Genomic DNA, 24,565 nt, shown 5'->3' on the forward strand with positions numbered 1-24,565 from the left:
TGGTGTCTTACCAAATGGTGGCAAGTCTTTGACCGGCACTTTCTTGCGTGATGGGTAGAGGGCTACGGCAGGCACTTGAAGCGCCTGATTGGCTTTCTGAAGCTGCTGGCGCTGGTGAGTGGCGGCCCGTGCAACTACGGGCGATGTGTCGGGTCTTTTCCTGTCCCCGGAACTCTTCGGCACTGTGATGATATAAGGCAAATAATAAATATTAAGCTAAACATTTACAGAATGAGAAAAACTTGAAGAAAAAAAATTCAAAGAAATGTTTTATTCAGCAAGAATACGTTAAACTGATCAAAAGTGACAGTATAGCATTTATAACTAAGACATTTATAATGTTACAAAAGTTAATGTCTTTTTTTTATGTTCTTTTGAATTTTCTAGTCATTATAATAAACATGAATGAAAAATATAATATTTTATGCAAAATATTATGCAGAACAACTGTTTCAATACTGATAAGAAAAGAGCATATTAGAATGATTTCTGAAGGTTCATATGACACTGAAGACTAATAATGGTTGCTGAAAATTCAGCTATGCCATCACAAAAATAAATTACAATATATAATTTTTTACTGTATTTTTTGATCAAATAAATATAGCCTTCGTAAGCATAAGAGATACTGAATATTTTGTTCCTATTACTAATATACTGTAGAGTGTGCAGCTGTTTAATGTGAGGTAAATGTCTGTGGTGTTCCTGATCACATGCCAGTGTTGTTTCCTGTGGATTCACCTATTTATAATTGTGTGTGTGTGTGTGTACTGGTTTTTGTGGTTTACGGGGACAAAATTTGTATAATGACATGGGTATGACAGAGGTATTACAATTTGAAGGTGGTTTATGAGGACACTGCCTATGTTCCATACTAAATGGTGTTTTTTTGAAAATCTAAAAATGCATAAAGTTTCCTGTAAGGGGTAGGTTTAGGTGTAGGGTTGGTGTAGGGCAATAGCACATACAGTTTGTACAGTATAAAAGCCATTACGCCTATGGAGAGTCTCCACTTTTCACAAAAACGAATGTGTGTGTGTTTGCACGCTACTCACATGTGTTGACTGAAGGCTCACACTGAATTGAGAGTGTCTGCAAGCTCTCCTCATTCGTCTCCAGGGTGAGGTTGGACAGGTATTGTTTGACCTTGCGTGCCATCTGTGCGTCCTCGTACAGTTTCTTGGCATTGAGGAAGGAACTCCGTCTGACCCGCTTCTTGTGCCCACCCGTCTGGGTTACATCCAGGACGGCCGCATTGGCACTGCCCTGACTGAGTGACCTAAACGCACACGAGTATTATAGTTAAAGATGCGGGCTGACTTTAATAGTAGGTAATATGCTGATGCAGGATCAGATGCAGTCTCTCTTTGACATGCAATAAGTTGCATTCCTTGCAGCTTCAAAACAATCCAAACATTCCATGCATTTCACATCTCAGCCAATCAGGCAGTTAAATAAAAACTGGATGTTAAATAAAACAACAGAAGTAGAGTACTTAAACTTTGCATGACATTTGGGAAAAAAAAAAAAAAACTGTCATTATTTTTGGTCATATTTTTTCTTGGTGTTTTTCACAGTATTTTCTTGAACTGTTTTTTCTCCCCAACTATTTATTTTATGTTTAAAGGTGAAATGTGTAATTTCTGCACCACTAGCATCATTAGTCTTTTGATATTAGGTTTATAAAATTTCTTATAGAGGGTTGTGTTTGAATCCACGCATATTACTAATCACAATTTTTAAACTAATAAAATAATTATTAGTTTAAACTAAAGAAAATAAAAAGTACAAAAAAAAAAAAAAAAAACTTGCACAAAACTGCAAATACTTAGTAGAAGGCGTGCAACTATTGTAAGTAGTTCAGCTGGAAGGGGCACGTTAAATCACTTTTGCTAAAAATGGATCATGGGCTATCAAATTAATCAATGAGCAGGAACCAAACAACTGTAAATAAATTCATGCATACTAGTGGGGTCATGTTTGTGAAACATTCAAAATCTATGGTAATTATACAACAGAAACATTAGGATGTATTTTAGAATGAGGTGAGTGTATTCAATGACCCTGAGTAGCAAAAGTGATGGCGGTCAAATGCTTGGATGGGATCCGTCAAAGAAGAAGCATTCTCAAATGAACCAGGAAATGAAAAATAATGGATGGTGAAGAGCCAGCCCAAATTAAAAGAAGGGTCACACATGAGGCCAAAGGTGAGAGTTCACCATACTCACCCTAAACTCCTCCATTTCTTCTTCCTGTAAGGGAGAGCCATGAATAGTGAAGCGTGGGGCAGAGAGGGTGGACAAAGAGAGAAATGGGGGAGAGAAAGCCCATGAGAGAAAGAGAGGAGACACACTTAGATGAGGAGAAACAGACCAAGGGTACTAAGGTGAGGTGCACCAGAGCCCAAAAGAGAGACACTAACTTCTCTGACAATAATGCAGACAAGAGTGTAACATACAAAATGGTTTAACTGTCTCGTACATAAACATCACTTCAACATAGCAAAAAACCTTCGGAAAAGGTCTGTGTGTGGAAGCGTGAGGTGAGAGCTGTACACATCGCAGTGAGTGGGCACTAAAAGCTACTCAGTGGTGTGAAGAATCCAGCCTGAAAGAAGGGCAAAGATGTCATTGTAGCAGTTAGAACACAAACGCACTCACCTGGTTCTGAACATCAGAGCAGGGTCCATGTTTACAGCTGCCATTCGGCCTACATGTCTGATCTCTTTAGCAATCATCCGCAGTTTCTCAAAGTTCACCAAACCATCCACCTTCGAGTCATTTCCTAGAGTGAACAATAAAGGAAAGGCTCATGTCATACAATTTTATAACTGGGTCAACTTGAAATGGTGAAGTGTGTGTCAAAGCAGTCATATTTCAAACTCAGTTTTTGCAGCTGTGCCTTTAAGACACAAAGCTTGCATTAAATGCACCATACAAACTCTTAAAATTAAACAGAATCTGAAACAAACTTAAGAAGGGTATGTAGGTGCTACACAAAGCCAAGAAAATGCATCATTGACAAATGTGGATGGTTATGTATTCATCTATCATATATGTCATATATTTCATCTATCTGATGGAAGTTGCAGGAGATCAGAATGAGTCATTTTTGTAGTTTAGTTTCAATAAAAGGACTTTTCGGACTTGGAAGGAAGCTTTGAGAAAGCCATTTTACAGGGCTCTCAAGTTATAGCAAAAGTTTGGAGTGAGATTAGGGGAGGGGTCACTTAAAGGGGAGGGGCAAGTCAAAGGGGAGGAGCAACTCAAATATTTGCAGCACCCAAGTTTTTGCTAGCAGTTCAATTTTACCTATTGTTCATAATTGACCAGCACAAATAGAAGTTATAACATTTGGTAAATCTGATGAAAGACAAATTCATTCTAATAAAATAAAAAGATTTATGTATTTAAAAATACAAATGTATCAAAAATAAAAATACATTTTGCCTCAAACGAGCCAACTGAACAGCAGTACTCAATGTACATACTGTACACATATACATTACAGTACTTACCCTGAGCATGTATGTCAAACTGTGTGTGTGTGTGTGAGAGAGAGAGAGAGAGAGAGAGAACACATTTCAGCTTATGTTTCTTTTTTTCTGTTGTAAATGTTTGTTGCACATTTTGATGCCTGATGACAGTGGTAGAGGACTCCCATATAAAGCACTGTCATGATAATAGCGTTCCATCCAGAGCCAAACTGTTTCTAGTTTTGGTTTTGTTCAAACCCACCATGGAAAACACACTGCATCTGAATTTGGATTTGGGGAAGCCTTAGTGCTTTATATGGGAGCCCCCTACCCCTGTCATCAAGATGTGCAACAAACACAACAGAAAAAAATAAAATCATAAGCTGAAATGTGTTCTCTCTCTCTCTCTCTCTCTCTCTCTATTTCTCACACACACACACACACACACATGTATTTTTGATCCTTTTTTAAATATGTAAAACAACTTATTTTATTTGGATTAATTTGTCTGTCTTTTATCAGATTCACCAACTGTTATAACATCTCTAGTACTTTCCTTTCAGGAAGCCAAAGCTTCTGGTTGCAAAGCAGTTGGAGAGTTTTTAAAAAAAATTTAAATGTATTTTTTTTGACTGCATCAGTAATACTTTAGCGTGAATTTGGCTAGGCTATATTCCCCAACATCAGCTCTCCTCTCACTATCTTTTCACAGGCAAGTGATTTCGTAGAGGAATCTTAAAATCGAAAAAAATCAATGAAGGGGTTACCTACAGCATTCATCCGATCTTTCTCTTCCAACTTACACTCCATGTGCGTGCGCATCCATGTTGCTTAGTAACGAACCCACTTGCGGCAGAATCGCGTAATTTAAACGGAAACAACAACACCATAATTTCTGAGTGGCTGGTAGGTGGCATTTAACTCTATAACTACAGAGTCGAGAGAACTATGAACTCGGCAGAAAACTTACCTCAGTATTCCCTCATCTATTAATGGTATATACTGTATATTGTATAGTAATTGTAGCGGGACAAGTTATCCCTTCTCAGCGTGAGAAATACAAGGTGTGGCGTGAGAGCGTGTGAACTGGTTGAAATGTGTGAGTCTCACTCCGATTGCGTGAGACTTGAGAGCCCTGATTTTATCTAAAGGAAATCAATTTACTTCACTATTATTACAACAACAAAAAAAACCTCCCAAAATCTAGGCGGTTCAATAATAAACAAATACGGGTATTATATATTATGTCATCACCTACTACTGTCTTACCTTCATGCAGGAAGGTGAGATCCTTCTTGATTACAGGGAAAAGTGGGATGATGGGTGGCTGCAGGTTTTGGCTGTTTAGAAGATTCCGGTACTTTGCCATATTCCTGGAGGGATCAAAAAGGTCTTGAAGATCACTAAACAGCTTCTCATATTTACTGGGCAACTTCTCCCATGTGCCTCTCAGTCTGGACACTGGTGCCAAGTTCAGACCACTGGAAAAAACACACAATGTCATTGTTAGTTGGGACTCCAAAAAATAAAACATACATAAGAGGTCTTCAATTTAACACTTAATTTTTTTTTTTGCTTCTTAAAATGAAGACTCATTCTACCTGATGATGGCAAACATGGAGTTGAAGTTCTTGCACTCGCGGCAATGCAGTGCGATCTTAATGAAGTGCTTGACGATCTTCATGCGTTTGAGCTGGTTGGGCTCACGCACCACCTCCGTGGCTACCCAGAAGGTCTCACGATTGATGGCCTCCTCAAAGAGCTTGAGGCTGGGGGGCCCGGTTAGGCGAGTTTTCAGCTTAAACAGGTCATCGATGTACTCGGTGGGCTCGATGGCACAGAACAGCTCAAAGGCGCGCATAGACAGCTGGGTTGCCACTTCCACCGTGCTAAGCTGCAGAAGGCTGATTTGGCTCTCCCGTAGTAGTTCCTGGGCATCTTCATCTGAGCACAGTGTCTCCGTCTCCATGTTGCTTTTCAGGTAGTACCTACATATTAAACAAGAGGTCAACGGATGTTCTGAGTGATCTGACACCAAAATACTACAGAAAATTGAACATAATGGCCACAAGGGCTCTAAGGCAGCACCTGCCACTCAGCTGGATCCTATCGGCCAGTTTGGAGAGTTGCTCAGGGAGTCGCCGCTGCTTGATGACACCCTCAGGAGTGACTGACACCTCACACAACGAATATGCTTCAGGGGCAGCGGTCAAGGCAAACTCTCGGATGGCCTGAGCTACGACTTCTTTTGCTGTGGTGTCCTTCCCAATCATGATGTATCGACTTTGCTGGTCTGCCTTGAACACTCTCAATACCTGGTCTGACATGTCTAAAGAACAGAGGAATGGCTTGAGCCCACATACTTAACTCTTTCATTAACCAACACCCAAATATATAGTCTTTATCTAGGTGGAAAACCACTTATGTTACCCATTATCATTTTACACTACTACTGAACTGTCACTTTCACACTTGGTATGTTTAAATCAGAATCTGAACTAGAGTTTTGGACAATCAAGAAGTAATCCACTTGTGGATTAATTACCAGTGTAATTAATTTATGCATTATCTCTACATCATGACTTTACCCTATTGACTTTAAACTATAAACAGGAGCTTTTTGTACATTTTTCTTGGTGTATATGCATGCTCAGAAGACACCTTCACAACAAGCAAACAAATCAACCTTCAAGGTCAATCAAATTCATAATGCAACAAAACCTCTAGTGTGAAAGCAACATGAATCAGTGAACAACATTCAATTAACAAAATAATTTTAATGAATCCCACCAAATGCATAGTGTTTATAGATTAAGACCTGATTGAGTACCACCAAATTTTGTTCTACATAAATTTGGATATCACAATTAATGTCAAAGCAGAGAAATGCCCTGAGAAGATTGTGATTAGGAAAATGAAAGTAGTTGAGGAACCTCTAAAAGGACAAGATCAAATACTTACTTATAGAGACTGCTTCTGAAAGAGGACATTCAGGACAGCATGAGCATCTTATTAAATATGCATGCACTGAGATTAAACATCTGTGAAATGTTCTGTAGATGCCCTAAAGGTAAGTGCACAGAATATATCTAAACTATTCATGTAAAGATCTCAGCTGCCTTTATTTACTGACTCAAAATCTGTTCTGACTCAAAAACTGATCTCTCTTAAGAAGGCTGTCTAACTTACAGTAGTAGAACAAATTCTTGGATCAAATGATTATTGGCTAACCCTATCACTAAGGAATTGAGAGAGTTAAGACCAACCTAAAGCCACAGTCTAACCTTAACCCCTAGACCTAACCCTAGCATGAGAGTGGTTGATTAGATTGTTGTTTCAGAACCAGCATGGATGTTAATGCAGTAAAATGGCTTGCTTTGCTAAACCAAATTAAGTGTCTTACCAGGCTGGTTGTTGAAGTCGAGTATGCGATGGTGTGACTGCAGCAGGTCAGGGTTGCTTGATGAAAGGTTTCCACTGACAGGAAGAGCAGGAGGGATCTGCTTTGACTGCTTTAGCCCCACAATGCTGTCATCCTGGGACTGTCCCACGCCAACGTCACTGTGAACATACCAGAAGAGTTATACACCACAGGGAACCAAATCACCAAGGCCGCATTTACACTGCATGGTTCAAGTGACCCAATTCCGATTTTGTCCTCCCATGTGGTACAGATCGGATATGGCCCACGGCCGTGTAAGCAGGAAAAAAAATCACATGGATTCCGATATTCTCCGATCGGTTTCAGGCCTCATTCATATGTGGAAATAAATCAGATCTGAATCAGATACGTGCATTTGCGCCTGCCGTGTAAGTGGTCAGATTGGATATTCCCCTGTAAATGCGACTCCTACGTCATTGAAAAGTGATTTTTTTTTAAACATTTTGCGGTACAAAAAACCTGTAAAAAATGAAACATCTTTAGTTGAGTAGCAGAGTATTAATTTTGTTCGTTTGTGTTAAATAAAAGGCGATTTGACGCTGAAATGTGTTGCTTTTGAAATCACGCTGAGTGCTCGTTGCTGCTGTTATCAGTTACGGCTTGTGCACGGACGAGCGCTTCAGTCCCGTTCGTTCCATTGAAATCACAAAATAAAATGCACACAAACATATCCCTGCCTTTGATATACAATCACTGATGAACGCATTTGGTTTTAATTACTAAAAAAACACAGACGATGACATGCTTCTACCACCTGAGTATTATTCCACTCACAAGCTTTCAGCGGAGCTGCGTACATCACTGTCCTGAAGAATTGTACTAGGATATATAATTATTTTGATGTATAGATGTAACTATTGCATTAAAAACGTTTCTATATGAATTCCATGTCAATAAATTAAACTCAATGTACTATTCAAATTGATTTGTGATGTCATATGCTATTTTTGGCTTGTTTCACCAAGTGCAGTGTAAAATGCACACTTCGGATACGGGTCACTTTTAAAAGAAATGTAAGCACGTCGTCCAAAAAATCGGATATAGTCACAAAATCGGAATTGGTCATCAAGACCTGCAGTGTAAATGCAGCCCAAGAGAGCTTTCATGCATCAAGCTCAGCTTACTTGTAAGGTTTGGGTGGAAGAATACTGGTCAGTGTCTTGTCAAAGATCTTCTTCAGCTTGTTTCTGCCACCTACGGTGTTGGCCTTGGCTTTCTTACTAGCTTTCTCAAGACCCATGACCTGCTCCACATCCACAGCCAAGTCAGGGATGGAGTAGCGGCTGGCTTTCTTAATGTCCCCGATTTTGGGGATGTGAGGTGCCCCGTTCTTCCTGTCTGGCTCCTCCTCCTGTTCTAGCTCCTGGTCCTGGTCAGGCCTGGCCAGTAGCTCCTTAAACACTAAGAGCAGGGAACATGACACAGAGAAAATGAGTTTAACAATTCCATCAGACATTTTCAAGCAACAAACAGCCTTACAAAATGAACTACAGCTACATTTTCCCCTACTGAAGAGGAAAGAGAGCTGACAGGCAATTTGTGTTGGGTCTAAATGACTGTGCAGCTGTGGTCATTTGAGCTAGTGTAACTTACCTAAGAGATTGGTTTTCACAGTAATGGACAGGTGCGTGTTGTTTTTGAGAATCTCGTTGGCTTTGGATAACGGCACATTTTCGAAGTTTTGTCCATTGACCTCTAGTATCTGGGAAAAAAAGATGAAAATCCAAAATCTCAATCAACATTGCAGCTGGAACAGTTGATAAATATACTTAAAACACAATGTTTTATTTCAGTATTGTCTGCTTTCAGCACACAGAGAGCAGTTTGTGGTATTACGTCACTTCATAAAATTCTCTCAGTGAGGTGAGGTATGCTGAGTGAATGCGAGTTTGCTCTTAAAGTATTAGCAGCCAAATAACCTAATAACCCAGCTGCTGTTATGTCTATTAATCAAAGAACAAAAGAAAAATAGGAAAATCAATAACATCTGTAGCTTTAAGGATTCATCTATATTTAATTAAGCACCTTTGGTCCTAAAAAAATATTTAACAAATATTAAGAATATACAATCTTTCTGTTGTTTCTACATTCATTTGAAGATTGAAAATGAAATTATTGCAAAATGTGCAATTAATTAGTTACTTTTTTATTTGATTGACAGCACTAATAGATAGATAGATAGATAGATAGATAGATAGATAGATAGATAGATAGATAGATAGATAGATAGATAGATAGATAGATAGATAGATAGATAGATAGATAGATAGATAGATAGATAGATAGATAGATAGATAGATAGATAGATAGATAGATAGATGGATGGATGGATAGACAACACAAAATAAATTAAATGGAAACTTATTCTACACAATATTAAACTTGGCAACAAATTGCTTATCCATTGTCAAAGCTGTTGACTGATGCAAGGGGAACTACCACATCTGTTAATTGGCTAAGCGGACAGTTATTGTCAATAATTTCAAAACGGCCAAGCATCAGCTGATTAGCATTCTGAACAATCACAATCCTCGTGTGGTTCGGAGGGCAAATAGATAGCAACTCATTAAACAGCTTTATGAGCCAAATACCGCAGTGAGTGAAGGGCAAAAGGAAACAGTGTGACACTCTATTCATCTGAAATCACATTTTCCGCTTGTGTGAAGGAGGGAAGACGTGTGGTAGACATATTTAGACTACAGAACAAGTTTACAGGCTGAGATGTGTGTGCTTTTACCTTTGAACGACAGACTGAATGGAAACAAAATCATAAGATGAGGTTTTAGCTCTTCTTCATGATTTCGAGCAGTATGCTCTCAGTGCTGTGACTAACCGCTTTACCACTTGACAACGGCAATCACAAATGTTCTCGCACAATGTTTCCCACTTCCAGTCCCACAACTACTATTAATGTTGCTAATACCACAGCAAGCTGCTATTACAGTGTCAATTTAACAACTACAACTATTTCTGTAGCCTACTTCAGATCCTGTATGGTGCTGGTGTGACATTACCTGATCTCCTCGTTTAAGGCCAGCCTCTGCAGCTTTGCTGCCAGGCTCCACGCTGTCAATGAAAATGCGAAAGCCCTTCTCTGAACCCCCCAGCAGGGTGAAAGACAGGGGTGATTCCCTCGAGGGTTTGGTCAGGGTCACCACCCGCAGCTTAGCTTTGGCAGCACATGCTATGTTTAACAGTCTTAGGTGCCCACACATTTTCTGGTTCAAAGAGAGGCATTTCATGAGATTTTTGCAGTCGACACTGAAGATCACCAAGAAATCATAGGTTTTATTGCACACAACTGACCTCTCTCTCCAGATTGTACTCGAACTCCTCAAGAAAATGTGTCATTGCAGAGTCACCCTCAAAGTCGTTGAAGTGATTGTTCACCCACAGCAAGACTACCCGTGTAACCTGATGACATATAATGTTACTAATCACTCATCTCATCGAACACTGATTGACTTAAGTGCTTACATAAGAGTGTCTATGTACCTTGTCCCTGAGGCTGGGGTCATGGAACCACTCCAACAGTTTCTTGCCTACCACCATGGGGCTTGGCAGGAAGGTGCGGTAGGTAAGCAGGAAGTCCTCAATGTAGGTGGGGTCCACCACCGAATGCTCTTCTACAAGGTGCATGGTAAGACGCTCTGGTGTGCCCTGAAAAAAAAAATAAAAAAAATAAAAATAAAAAAATGCTCTTTAAAGGACACCAAACAGTGCATTTTTAATCAAGTTTCACTGTTGTTGGACAAATTTCCCTCCACTCCAATCAAGATATTGGACTCATGAAACACATTTGATATTCAGTCCATATATGCCTCTACTGTGCTAAGCATATTTCCATGTTTAGGAATCAGTAAATGGCTATTTGTGTAAATCAGGGCAAATGCCATGTCAATCGAGAGTGTGAGTCAATGTTTCCTATAGAACACAGTTTTTGCATGTGGCACATTCTCATTGGATTCAATTCAGACTGCAAACTCACAACTCAAATAAAATATTTATTTTGGCCAAAGTGCAACAAAATAGAATTGCAATTAAGTATTAAATCTTGATGTGAGCTATCTGAGAAATGATTTGTGTGAAAATTACAATTCTCTAGTTGGGAACTGTCTTTTTGCAACCTGGTCTCATGACGAAAAGGTACCTCTGGGAACTTTTTCCCAAGATGCAAAATACGTACAGCCAAGTACGTTTCGTGAAATATTCGATGTGAAACGTCCACTGGGTAGCGCTAAAGAGGATTAGTCCCCCACCCCCAATTCAGTGATATGTACTTATTGGTATGTATTTCACATCTTGCAAAAAGGTTCCCAGAGGTACGTTTTCGTCATGAGACCAGGTAGCTTTTTTTCCGTTTCTGAACATTTCTTTACCTCTGGGTGTGAAAAATACAAAATTGTCACACTCATTCTGAGTTGGGTTCTCACCTTGATGACAATGTGTCCTTTTCTGGTGCCTGTGCGGTCAAGCTCACGGTGTTCCTTCACCATCACAATCTCACCCTCCTCTTCCACCTTCTGCATGTTTTTCTCCACTTGGTTAAGGATACAGCAGTAATCTTGCTGTGCTATGCAAACAAACTGACAGAGAGAAAACGAGAGCAAAAGTGAGCAAGCAGACACAAACCGAGAGGCGAAAGTAAATCACTTTTAAGATGCAGCAGTATTTTAAAATTATTTCCCCATAATAATTACAGCAGTGCATTGAAACAGAGACAAGATTTCATTATTGCTAAATTTAGTAAACATGGTACGACTGCTTGAAAGAAATCAGACAAATATAGGCTATCACAGTCGTTTATTTATTTAGTAACATATTTTATGCCTGACTGTCTGATGTTCATATTTAACTCCACGTTATGTCATAAATTATATAGGATAATGGGGGGGGGGGGATTCTTTCTAAATGTGATGTATACTGTGACAACAAAAAACTGAAACTGGCGCGACTGAAGTATGTTCCTTCTTTCTTTTGTGTAATAACGGTAAATACCACTTTATTTCTGTGATTAATTTTCAGTCCTGACAAATTAATTCATTATGATCAATGTATCACTTATTATTGTAAAACTGGTAAAACATTGATGCTTATGGATTTAAATCTTTAAGTAAACAACAAAAAATGCAAACAAACGGCCACTCTGATCATGTTGGTTTTGTGATCTCGCTAGTTCCAGTGATTTATTTCTGATTAGTTTTCTGATAACTTCTCTTTGTTGGTGAAATGACGGGGTTGCGTGACGTTGTTCCAGAGAGGCGTGTAAGGGTGGGTTTTAGTGAAGCGCTGCGGAGCTTCTGGCTCAAAGGGTGGAAACGCCGAGTGATTTTGGGCTCGGAGCTACAGGTCCAAGGCTATTAGCCCCGCCCGGCCCGTTTAAAGCACTGACCCGACAGTGGAAAAGCGTCTATTGCAAACAGCTAAAATAGGTTGGGCAGGGATAAGAGACATTCTTCTTAATTTTTTTATTTGATCAAAAATCTATATAAACCTAAAATAAAGCTTTACATAATTTGCATTGAGATATTATTTGTATTACAATTACAAGTAAATTCATTTAATGCAAAAAATATTTGTATTGCTATCAAAAATATAAGTAAAATCTGCATAAAGTTTATTGCATCAATACATTTAACTATCTGGAGATTATTTTTTACAGAAAATGTTATGATGCAAATGTTCATTTTGTTAATAAATTTTTTGGAGGGATATAGTTTTTTTTTTATTACATTACACATTTTATAACATTACATTTTTGTTTTTATTACACATACATGACACATCATAAGATGGTTTTGCCAAATTATATTCTTCACAGATCTGATGATCTCAGAATACAAAAATAGGCTTAATTGTCTCTACACAATGAAACTATGCTATCAGATACAATGTGAAATTCTTTTTTTGGCAGATTCTGGAAGGCTGACTCACCTGGCAGTCATCCACCTTGGTCTTCATCACCCCTTTCATGTACTCTTTCTCCATGGTGGGGGACACACCGAAGCTGTTGCCCATGCACAGGATTTCCGTCCGGCCATCTGGGTGCGTCACCTCCACTGAGCCATTCAGAATCACAGACCACGAGTCCAGCTACAATAAAGGTACAATGACAAGTTAACAGTAAGACAAAGGAGGACATACGGTTTATTTTTAATGTTGTATTACAATTTAAATCACTGTCAGTTTGTATTATAAACCTTTGTGGTAAAATACAAAACTTGTGCACAGGCAACCTAATTACTTGATGCTGCTTTTTCTCTTTTTTTTGAGCATTGATAACAGTGGAGAACATGTCATCACATTGAACTGTACAAGCCTCGAGCTCTGTCCTGCTTTCAATTGTATGGATGCATTAGGGGGGAAAATGGTCCTTTTTGGCATGTCAATACTGAGATAAGGAGATAAGTGATTCCCGCTGTACCGCGGGCATCTTGCAATCTCAAGATGCTGAATGCTGGCATCCATTCAGGTTTAACAGTGCAGAAGCTGAATGGCTGATTGGCTGTGACGAAAGGGAGGTGAGAGATGGCAGTATGTGTAAGCAAAGCCACAGAATCAAGATTAGCATGAGACTGAAGTGAAAGCTGGTGAAAGGTTAAATGTGAATGACATAACATCTAAAAAGAGAGAGGATTAGGGTTAAAGAAAGAACTAAAATGGGATTAGTATAAAAAGCTAGACTAACAGCTATTGATGCAGAAAAAGTGCAGCGTATGTACTGGGTCACACATATAGGTTAAAGGTTAAACTAACGCTTCATATAAAGGCTAATGCTACTGTCTCATGTCTTGGTAAGTCTGACCGACCTCTTCGCCATCATTAAGGACGACTGTGCCGGCCCGTTCCACCACAGCGAACACCATGACAGCACAAAGCTCCCTCCTGACAGACATAGTCATGTTGGCAAAGGCCGGTAGCTGGTGCATGAACTCCAACAGTTGCTCTGAAGAAACAGGGTGAGAAACAAGAAGTGTAAGTCACATTTAAGACTAAGTGAGATACTTTTTAGAGATAGTCTTTGAAAGTCTCTCATTGATATTTGTTCCCTCTATCAGATGCAGTTTGTTTTTCCCACATGGAGAATGGAAAAACATTCTTTCCAAGGCTATAAAAATAACAGCAACCAAGCATCAAATGCATTATTAATACGAAGCTATTTCTGAGAACCAGCTAATCCCGCTATGCAATATACAGGACATATTATACATGACAAAATCCATTTGCACAGTAACCAAGAACTAAACAGAATATAATTTCTAAAATTATGGACACTTCCCTAGGGCTGTGACGGTTGCTGTGACAACTGCATCACCGCGATGGTCGGTTGTCACCGCGGTTGTCTATTGCCACCGGCAGTAGTGTACGTGATGTCACACACTCTATAACAAGCATAATACAAAGTTTTCTATACAAGTGTAATAATATACAGTTGCAGATTGTTTTATTTAGACTATAAATCTATGCTAATTCACTAATTACGCCATGCACGTCATTTCCTTTAGATTGGCAGGTTTGAGCGCAGGAAAATAGTTTATTTTGCATTTAGCAAATTTATTTTGTGATGAGCGATGGATCTTTTTGGGAAACCAAATACTACATCGCCGATCTGGAATCATTTCCATTCATGTCACCCATCCGCGTTTGTACAAGCGTTTTCAAGTTCATGTGATCTGGTCAGGTTTGTATTGGTGAGGCTTTCTCCAAACTGGTCAAATACGAACGAGACAGCGGTAAATGGAAGATGCTAACAAGTAATGTGGCAACATACGCCACGATTCCTATTCCACAGAGCGCGTGCAGGCGAGGAGGTAACGCTTGGTGGGGGAACAGTGAACCGTGTCTAAACCGGACGCCGTGTCACAGCACAACAGGTTGAGTCTGTCTACAGGACATTTGAACTTTGTGTCAGTACATCATAAATAGGACGAGGCAGTTTACTGTGAGGGATTTGTCGTGTTGTATCGCGCCACATCTAGTGTAGACAGCATCACTGATTATAATGGGTTCTCGCCGCGCTGCTCGTGTGAGGTAGACAGGGTGCATTTAAGTTTCTTATTTAAGGCTACTTTCCTATTTAACTGTATTATTTCTTTGATATTTATTTTAGTGTTTTGCAGGCTGAGTGTTCACTGACGGAAGTGCTAAAGTAAACACGCACGTTTGTTAATAGATGATTGAGCCTCATTTATTTATTTTTGCGATTCAGAATTATACAGGTGCTGGTCATATAATTAGAATATCATCAAAAAGTTGATTTATTTCACTAATTCCATTCAAAAAGTGAAACTTGTATATTATATTCATTCATTACACACAGACTGATATATTTCAAATGTTTATTTCTTTTAATTTTGATGATTATAACTGACAACTAAGGAAAATCCCAAATTCAGTATCTCAGAAAATTAGAATATTGTGAAAAGGTTCAATATTGAAGACACCTGGTGCCACACTCTAATCAGCTAATTAACTCAAAACACCTGCAAAGGCCTTTAAATGGTCTCTCAGTCTAGTTCTGTAGGCTACACAATCATGGGGAAGACTGCTGACTTGACAGTTGTCCAAAAGACGACCATTGACACGTTGCACAAGGAGGGCAAGACACAAAAGGTCATTGCAAAAGAGGCTGGCTGTTCACAGAGCTCTGTGTCCAAGCACATTAATAGAGAGGCGAAGGGAAGGAAAATATGTGGTAGAAAAAAGTGTACAAGCAATAGGGATAACCGCACCCTGGAGAGGATTGTGAAACAAAACCCATTCAAAAATGTGGGGGAGATTCACAAAGAGTGGACGGCAGCTGGAGTCAGTGCTTCAAGAACTACTACGCACAGACGTATGCAAGACATGGGTTTCAGCTGTCGCATTCCTTGTGTCAAGCCACTCTTGAATAACAGACAGCGTCAGAAGCGTCTCGCCTGGGCTAAAGACAAAAAGGACTGGACTGCTGCTGAGTGGTCCAAAGTTATGTTCCCTGATGAAATTTTCCTTTGGAAATCAGGGTCCCAGAGTCTGGAGGAAGAGAGGAGAGGCACACAATCCACGTTGCTTGAGGTCCAGTGTAAAGTTTCCACAGTCAGTGATGGTTTGGGGTGCCATGTCATCTGCTGGTGTTGGTCCACTGTGTTTTCTGAGGTCCAAGGTCAACGCAACCGTATACCAGGAAGTTTTAGAGCACTTCATGCTTCCCGTTGCTGACCAACTTTATGGAGATGCAGATTTCATTTTCCAACAGGACTTGGCACCTGCACACAGTGCCAAAGCAACCAGTATCTGGTTTAAGGACCATGGTATCCCTGTTCTTAATTGGCCAGCAAACTCGCCTGACCTTAACCCCATAGAAAATCTATGGGGTATTGTCAAGAGGAAGATGAGAGACACCAGACCCAACAATGCAGATGAGCTGAAGGCCACTATCACAGCAACCTGGGCTCTCATAACACCTGAGCAGTGCCACAGACTGATCGACTCCATGCCACGCCGCATTGCTGCAGTAATTCAGGCAAAAGGAGCCCCAACTAAGTATTGAGTGCTGTACATGCTCATACTTTTTCATTTTCATACTTTTCAGTTGGCCAAGATTTCTAAAAATCCTTTCTTTGTATTGGTCTTAAGTAATATTCTAATATTTTGAGATACTGATTTTTGACTTTCATGAGCTGTAAGCTCTAATCATCAAAATTAAAAGAAATAAACATTTGAAATATATCAGTCTGTGTGTAATGAATGAATATAATATACAAGTTTCACTTTTTGAATGGAATTAGTGAAATAAATCAACTTTTTGATGATATTCTAATTATATGACCAGCACCTCTATATATAAATATACACAACACCACGCCACCGGCGGTAGTTGCTCCATTACCACCGCGGTGGTAAAAATCTGCCACCATCACAGCCATACACTTCCCAGGGGGGTTTATTAAAATGAACAGATTTAGTCTTTTTTTTTTTTTTTTTTTTTAATGGAAGTCAAAATAAAACAGTCACAGAACCATTTATCATTCGTTTCTGCTGCCTTCCAAATTTATGTATTTGATGCGTAGATTTTATTTTACTCTACCAGATGCTCAATTTTCAACATTGAAATGTAAAATTAAAATATTACTGCATTTTACAAACCATGATAAACCAAGTTAAATTAGTACATTAACCACTTAAAATAGTTAGTCAAATAAACCACTTTAGTATTTAGCAAGCGATTTTTTTTTTTCTTTAATTGCTCACTTTGTCACTTTTTAGCCAAATTACAACTGTCCCTCAGTTGTTGTCACTGAGATCAAGTTCAAGACATGCAATGTGAAAAGAAAACCTGAGAAATATTAAACAAAATAAAGATATAATTGTGTATTTAGAATGCTGCAGCATTAACCTTAGAAAGCCATTTTCACCACAGGATGTTATTAAATACAAAATATCCTTTGGGATGTGGCAGAAATGGCAGAAATACTGACAGAAAAATGACAATTCCTACTCTGCTATATTGCTATACACTGTTGGACAATGGCAGCAGGCAACTTAAATAAACTAGTGAGAGTATGAAAAGTGTGTTTCAATAATAATAAAGGCCAGAGGGGCAAAAGTGCTCATACAGAATCCATTTACATATTTATGACAGCTTAGCATGCCTGCAAGTGTGCTGAACATTTCATTGCAAAGAACATGGTACATTTAACCTCTTGTGTCCATTTATCGCAATGCAATCATTATTTTACAATCAATATGAATTATTGGAACTGGCCAGCAAGATAATAGTTTTTCTATAGCAAGTTAATAGTTTTTCTTTCCATGCTCGACAGGCCAATCAAATCAAGTCTTTGGCTTTAGCTAGTGTGACAGGGCTGCCCAAAGCCCGGAGTGGTTGAGTTGAGATCGAGGAAAGTGAAGACAAGATATTTTGGATTTTGTTCCCTGCCCATGGCCTGTCTGCGTACTCGATGACCTGTGCTTGGCACGGCACCACTGAAGCGTAGCTGTGGATGCGGCTCAGCCAATCAAATTTTAATGCGCTCCGAGAGGCTCGGCTGAGAGGGTGACCTAGAAAAAATCAACATGTCTCCCCCTCATGCTTTCCTTTTGTAGTCTCCCCGACCTTTTGTTACCTTGCTTTCCTGGTAAATTATTTCATCGCTTTCGAGAATCTCCTCTTTCTTCCTCAAGCAAACTCTGGTGTTTGAATCATGTTCTAGCGTGATGGTTTAAGTGAATCGCTCACCTATGTCATCATCTGTTCGGTCCATGGGGTCTTTCTCCAGGCAGTCTCGGACAATGTCTCGACTCATGAGGGGATCTGAGGCACGTTCGATATCTTCCTCATCATCATCCTCCTCGGAGTCAACGGCCGTCTCGGGCAGGCCACTGAGGTCCATGTCGCCGGGCTCACTCTCGGTGGCCTGTGGGTCAGAAACCTTTGTTCAGTCAATCATAGAAAGGCATTTTGGACATTTTTTGCTTTATATTTGTACATCACTGTGGTGTTTCTTCTAAATTAATATCCTGAACCCTGGAGCTGATCACAGACGTAAAATCTAACATATTTCAGAAGCAAGAATCAAAAAAGACTCAAGACTAAAGAAAACCAAGATGTTTTTCCATTAATTCCAAATTAGAAACAAAATGGAAGCAGATGACGAACATGACTGCATGTGCTACTGTATAACAACAGTTCAAAGCAAGCAAGAAAACTAACCAACCAACACAAGCACAGGTAACAATATATATATGTATATACACACATACATACATACATATATACACATACGCACACACACACACATATATATATACTGGGTATTTAAGTGCAGAGGTAGATGTTTGAAAATACAACCCAACTCCGACTCAGCACTGCGACATGGCCCAACCTGACTAGGTATGCAACAAAAGAAACACCCATCCCATTGTGTACACCACAATCTCCTATCGCAACCAACCCTGAGTCGCTCTCACCTGGCTGAGGAGCCCCAGCGATGCTCTATTCCTCCCTGAAACTGCCCACAATGATGCCTTGACCAAATGCTTGCAGAAGCCGTGTCCCAGCCGCATCTTTAGAGCTCAGGCTTCCAGCTACTTTTAATTTTTTAAGCCCCTCGATCTGGGCTCACACAAACGCATGTCATTTTGACTTAAATGACCTGTATTACTCATCAAATATTCAGACGGTGCTGAAAGCAGCCACTCAGAGGGCGAACTGGGCGGAGCAATGTGAGGCTGGACTCTTTTTTAGGGTGGGGACAGGGGAGTGGGGGAGGATGGTCATGTGGCAGGTGGCAAAATGCACTTATATAAAACAAGTGGGCTATCCATCACATAAGCATCCCTCTTAAAGAGGTCTAAACTACTTGTGGGAATAGATCTCCTAAAAATAACAATTCTGATTTACTCACCCTCATGTAATTCCAAACCTGTATGACTTTCTTTATTACCCAGAATAAAAAAGGAGAAATGGTGGAGAGTCTATTCACTGCAATTACAGTGAATGGGGATTAAAGCTTTTTGGATTTTTTAATTAAAAAGCTGCATTCAAATATCATAATACCAAAAAGATATGTTTCATCCTTAAACCATGTTTTTTTTTTTATCATTTGGTTTATATGGTTAAAGTTGTTATTCACTAAAAATCTTGAAATCTTTTAATAAGGGAAGCGAGTCAAATTCTTGCTTTTTTTTTTTTTTTTTTTTTTATAATTGGTTATGATTACTGAAGAAATAATTCAACAAGATCTAGTACTCATGTTGAGTACTCAATGACTCACTGTTCCGGTCACAGCTATTAACAGCTCACTAAAAGTGATTACCAACTTAAATTCAAGAAAATAGCTTAAATTTTAAACTGTTCCTCAAAAAAAAAAGTTTTATGGTGAGAGTTGCACAAAAGTCATATGAATCATTTTCATGGTTCTTTTGCAGCCCTTTTTGAAGCATGGCAGCTCAATTCAATTGCACAAAAAAGAGCGACCAGCATACCTATTTCCTTTTGTGTTTAATGTAAGAAAGTCATACAGATTTGGAACGACGACAGAATTTCTATTTTGGTCAACTGTTCCTTTAAGGCCAAAAATCCTCCTAAAAACCTGCATGAGCTCGCAGATGCCTGATAACCCTGTGGCACACATCTGTCCCGGAGATCAGATTGGAGTTAAAACATGAACACAGATCTATGACCAGTATTTCCAAACTACAATGACAGACAATCTCAAATACCGCATCCATCAAATCGCAGGAAACCCCAGTATTCCCTACTCTCAAATATTAATTAAATATGCATTCCCAAAGCAGTAAGTCACTGGTGCATGACGACTGAAATCTATGCACTTAAACAACAGCAATCTTGTTGAGGAAAGGTATCAATGACTGTTGATTAATGTGGTTTCAAGATCTAAAAATCAATACACTAAGCAGTCACCCATTACCTGAACCTTTTGGGATTTACATTACATCACATTTTCATCCAGACACTGTTAAGTTGATGACTCACTCCAGATCATTAAGTCTCTGGCAGATAGGTTGGAGCAAACCAAATGCATCACACTCAAGTCACATCTTGATAAACCAGCGTTCAAAAGTTTGACTGCTGTAACAAGAATCAAACACCACCAATGATGCAGGCAGAGTCGGGCTGGCTTCCCTTATGAAAACCATTTAACAGCTAATCAGTGTAGACAAACACAGGGGCTGTTAATACATTGTAGCCGATGAAGGAACTGATTTATCTTTCAAACTGCCATGTCTGGTGCGATCTATAGCACTGTTTGGGCGGCTAAGATGAGCGTGAAGGGAACATTAATTTTTTAGCAGGGCTATTCTTGGATCAATGCTTTCAAGCCTCCCTGAAGAACCTGTATCATTATTTATTCAAATGTTATAAAAAAAAAAAAAAAAAAGAGAGACCGCTTTGACAGCCACATTGAGGATATGGGCCATTACTCTTTACAAAAAGTACTGTAAGATACCCACATACAGTGGGGTCCAAAAGTGAGACCACTATTGCTACTAAATGTTTCTGTTGTGTATTTTTGTGAGTAATTCATCAATTTAATGCAGGGAAATGTTAAATTAGAAGAGTAACAAACTTCAGACAGTCTTTGACTGGATAATAATAATAATTAAAAAAAAAAAGTCAAAAAGTATTTTTGCATCAAAACTTTAAGATTAATTTACATACACTATCGTTCAAAACTTTGGATAAGATTTTGAAAAAATACGATATGATAAAAGACACTAATGTTAAACTGTATTGAAAACAATAATTAGAATGAACCATTCTTAAATTAACTAATATAATTATATACAGCAGTTAATTAGCTTAACTGTAGGCAGACACATGAATAAAATTATTGTGCAGCTTCAATAGCTTCAAACACATGCAACCAGAATTTTGATTTTAAACCATTCATTTTATATAGACAACATTCCACTCAGCCTGCTCTTGTTTTACGAGCCGTGGATCGCAGAGAAAGGTGAGGAGAATTGTAGTAAAGCGAGGTGTAGAGCAGGAAGATCACAACCTCTTTTCATGAGGACACTGTCCAGCTGTTAATGAGCCTTTAACAGATGGCCATAAGGCCAGGATCACGGACACTGCATAAACTGAATTATGTCCCATACTCCTTTGCACACAGCCTGCCACAAAACATCTTTAATCCGCAAACACATCACACAAGGAAATCAATTAAACAGCCACGCAAATACCAAGCCAAACACTATTAATAAGATTAATGGAGGCAAACATACACATTTTATAGACTGGCACTGATATAATAGGGAAATGGGGTTCTTCTGTTTTAATCTCATTGGCTCAGTTTCACAGGTCATTGGCTCAGGTTTAGTTATAGTGACAAACGTTTAGTGACAGAAGTGTTGGGTTTGATTACCAGGGAGCATGCATACTGATAAAATATGTACCTTAAATGCACTTGAGTAAGATGTTTTGGATAAAAGCATCTGCCAAATGAATAAAACGTAAATGAAATAAACGAATAAAGAGGAATGAAATTTGCATGCACATTAAAGGAATGGTTCAGCGTTGTTCCATATACATGTATATTTGTTTGAAATAAACTATTAGTTTTATTCAACAAGGACACATCAATCAAAAGTTACATTTATAGTATTTATTTTATTTCAAATAAATGCTATTGAACTTTCTATTCATCAAATAATCTTAAAAAGCACAACTGTTTTTACCATTGATAGTAATAAGCAATGTTCTTAAGCATCAAATTTGCAAATTAGAATGATTTCTGAAGGATCATGTGACACTGGAGTAATGATGCAAAAAAATTCAGCTTTGCCATCACAGGAATAAATTACATATATAGGAACATTTGTCAAATTATTACTGTTTTTACTGTATTTTAGATCCAATAAATGCAGCCTTGGTAAAAAATAAGAGACTTTTTCAAAAGCATTTGTGACTTCAATCTTTTTATCGGTATTATATATATTACATACTTAAAGGGATAGTTCACCCAAAAATGAAAATTCTGTCATCATTTACTCACCCTCAAGTAGTTCCAAACCTGTATGAATGTCTTTGTTCTGCCGGACGCAAAGGAAGATATTTTGAAGAAAGTATGTAACCAGGCTATTTTGGGGCACCATTGACTTCCATAGTAGGAAAAAAAAATACTATGGAAGTCAATGGTGCCCCAGAACTGCTCTGTTTCCCACATTCTTCAGAATATCTTCCTTTGTGTTCAGCAGAACAAATACATTCATACATGTTTGGAACTACTTGAGGGGGGAGTAAATGATGACAGAATTTTCATTTTTGGGTGAACTATCCCTTTAACCCTCTATGGTATGCATTATGTTCTAACCATGAAATATTTTTTTTCAAATAAGTTTTTACTACATGAAATAGCTTCAATTATACAAATCAAAACAGATTTTTGAGAGAAAAAAATAAAACGATTTTTGGGGAGAATTTAGGAAAATGTTGCCATATGGCAACAGTGTACCATAGAGCAGCAGTTCTCAATTCCAGTCCTCACTCTGCACATTTTGTGTGTATCTCTTATCGCTTCAGGCGTCTGTTCTATTCGAACTAAGTGCCCTGTGAAGTGGACATCACAGGATATTCCACCATGATTCCAGATTGAAGCGAGTGTACGTGTTTCATTTAAAGGTCATTAAAGTGTACGAGATGTGAATTTAAATTGTATTTATTTACAGATGCATTTATGTCACACTCTAGTAAGTTTCGTCTGTGTGTGAAGACGCTGCAGGCAAGCTGCAGGTGGTGGCGTAGCGCAAATATGTGAATGAATGTTCCGAAGTGAAGTAAACTTCAACGGATTTCCCCTCTTCAGGGAGTAGGAAGCAATGGACACTGTGTAGGGATTATGTCAGTCGGAACACAGTTCATGCATGGAGCTCATTTCTAACGAGCTGGTTATCTGAATCAGATGTGTTAACTAAGAGAGACATGCAAAATATGCAGAGCGGGGACTCGAATTAAGAACCGCTGCCATAGAGGGTTTACTTACATACATACATACACACACAGACACAGTATATATTATACATATACTTATATACCGCTTAACTTACATGGTTACGACAAACTGAGCAATGAGATTGTTGAATACTTTGAACCTCCAATTGGGTTACACAAAACAACATGAGAGCCAAGAAATTAAGTTGTTTTTTGAGTAAACTATTACTTTATTATTTCTAGCTGCATTAGTCATTGCAGCAGAAAACAGTAAAAACTGTTGACTCTCAGTTTAGATCATAAAGTATGTGTCTCACATTGTGATGGCATTGTCACAAAGCTGCTACTCCTACATTACCCAAAGACAAGGTGTTTGTTACCTGGTAAATGTCCGACAGGCTGCTGCTCCCAGAATCACTGGTGATGCTACATCCTGAGTGGCTGGAGGAAACGTGTGTCACCTGGGGGTGAATCCCGTCTGCCAGGTGCAATCTGCTGAAGTCTGCCGGCAGCTGCATATGGAGACAAACAAACCGAGCATCAGGATGTACATTCGACCATAATGATCCATATGCAACCTGCAAAGCTAATAACCATGACAGTTAATCAGTAATTGACCCAACTTTTTAATTTATATATATATATATATATATAGAGAGAGAGAGAGAGAGAGAGAGAGAGAGAGAGAGAGAGAGAGAGAGAGAGAGAGAGTCAGGTCCATAAATATTGGGACATCGACACAATTCTAACATTTTTGGCTCTATACACCACCACAATGGATCTCAAATTAAACGAACAAGATGTGCTTTAACTGCAGTCTGTCAGCTTTAATTTGAGGGTATTTTCATCCAAATCAGGTGAACGGTGTAGGAATTACAACAGTTTGCATATGTGCCTCCCACTTGTTAAGGGACCAAAAGTAATGGGACAGAATAATAATCATAAATCAAACTTTCACTTTTTAATACTTGGTTGCAAATCCTTTGCAGTCAATTACAGCCTGAAGTCTGGAGCATAGACATCACCAGACGCTGGGTTTCATCCTGGTGATGCTCTGCCAGGCCTCTACTGCAACCGTCTTCAGTTCCTGCTTGTTCTTGGGGCATTTTCCCTTCAGTTTTGTCTTCAGCAAGTGAAATGCATGCTCAATCAGATTCAGGTCAGGTGATTGACTTGGCCATTGCATAACAGTCCACTTCTTTCCCTTCAA

At 38.9% G+C, this 24,565-nt stretch overlaps 1 protein-coding gene across 12 annotated transcripts in view; it reads right to left on the minus strand.

The window, feature by feature from the left end:
- Positions 1 to 24,565, minus strand: part of rapgef2b (Rap guanine nucleotide exchange factor 2b) — a 135,774-nt gene that overhangs the window by 12,788 nt on the left and 98,421 nt on the right. For 6 of the 12 annotated variants that reach the window (XM_058797256.1, XM_058797264.1, XM_058797260.1 and 3 more), the window contains 20 exons: positions 23,736 to 23,867; positions 21,822 to 21,860; positions 18,136 to 18,313; positions 13,727 to 13,863; positions 12,852 to 13,010; positions 11,351 to 11,503; positions 10,413 to 10,577; positions 10,224 to 10,331; positions 9,932 to 10,135; positions 8,511 to 8,619; positions 8,042 to 8,318; positions 6,879 to 7,036; positions 6,437 to 6,451; positions 5,564 to 5,804; positions 5,077 to 5,463; positions 4,745 to 4,956; positions 2,661 to 2,784; positions 2,229 to 2,252; positions 1,056 to 1,279; positions 12 to 182 (listed from right to left, as the gene is read on the minus strand). In XM_058797256.1, the coding sequence (XP_058653239.1) occupies positions 12 to 182; positions 1,056 to 1,279; positions 2,229 to 2,252; positions 2,661 to 2,784; positions 4,745 to 4,956; positions 5,077 to 5,463; positions 5,564 to 5,804; positions 6,437 to 6,451; positions 6,879 to 7,036; positions 8,042 to 8,318; positions 8,511 to 8,619; positions 9,932 to 10,135; positions 10,224 to 10,331; positions 10,413 to 10,577; positions 11,351 to 11,503; positions 12,852 to 13,010; positions 13,727 to 13,863; positions 18,136 to 18,313; positions 21,822 to 21,860; positions 23,736 to 23,867 (3,217 nt within the window). The remainder of the gene's footprint in view (positions 1 to 11; positions 183 to 1,055; positions 1,280 to 2,228; positions 2,253 to 2,660; positions 2,785 to 4,744; positions 4,957 to 5,076; positions 5,464 to 5,563; positions 5,805 to 6,436; positions 6,452 to 6,878; positions 7,037 to 8,041; positions 8,319 to 8,510; positions 8,620 to 9,931; positions 10,136 to 10,223; positions 10,332 to 10,412; positions 10,578 to 11,350; positions 11,504 to 12,851; positions 13,011 to 13,726; positions 13,864 to 18,135; positions 18,314 to 21,821; positions 21,861 to 23,735; positions 23,868 to 24,565) is intronic. The other 6 variants (XM_058797259.1, XM_058797262.1, XM_058797263.1 and 3 more) reach the window with 4 other exon arrangements.

This window comes from Onychostoma macrolepis, chromosome 14 (genome assembly GCF_012432095.1).
Source record: "Onychostoma macrolepis isolate SWU-2019 chromosome 14, ASM1243209v1, whole genome shotgun sequence".
NCBI classification, from domain to species: domain Eukaryota; kingdom Metazoa; phylum Chordata; class Actinopteri; order Cypriniformes; family Cyprinidae; genus Onychostoma; species Onychostoma macrolepis.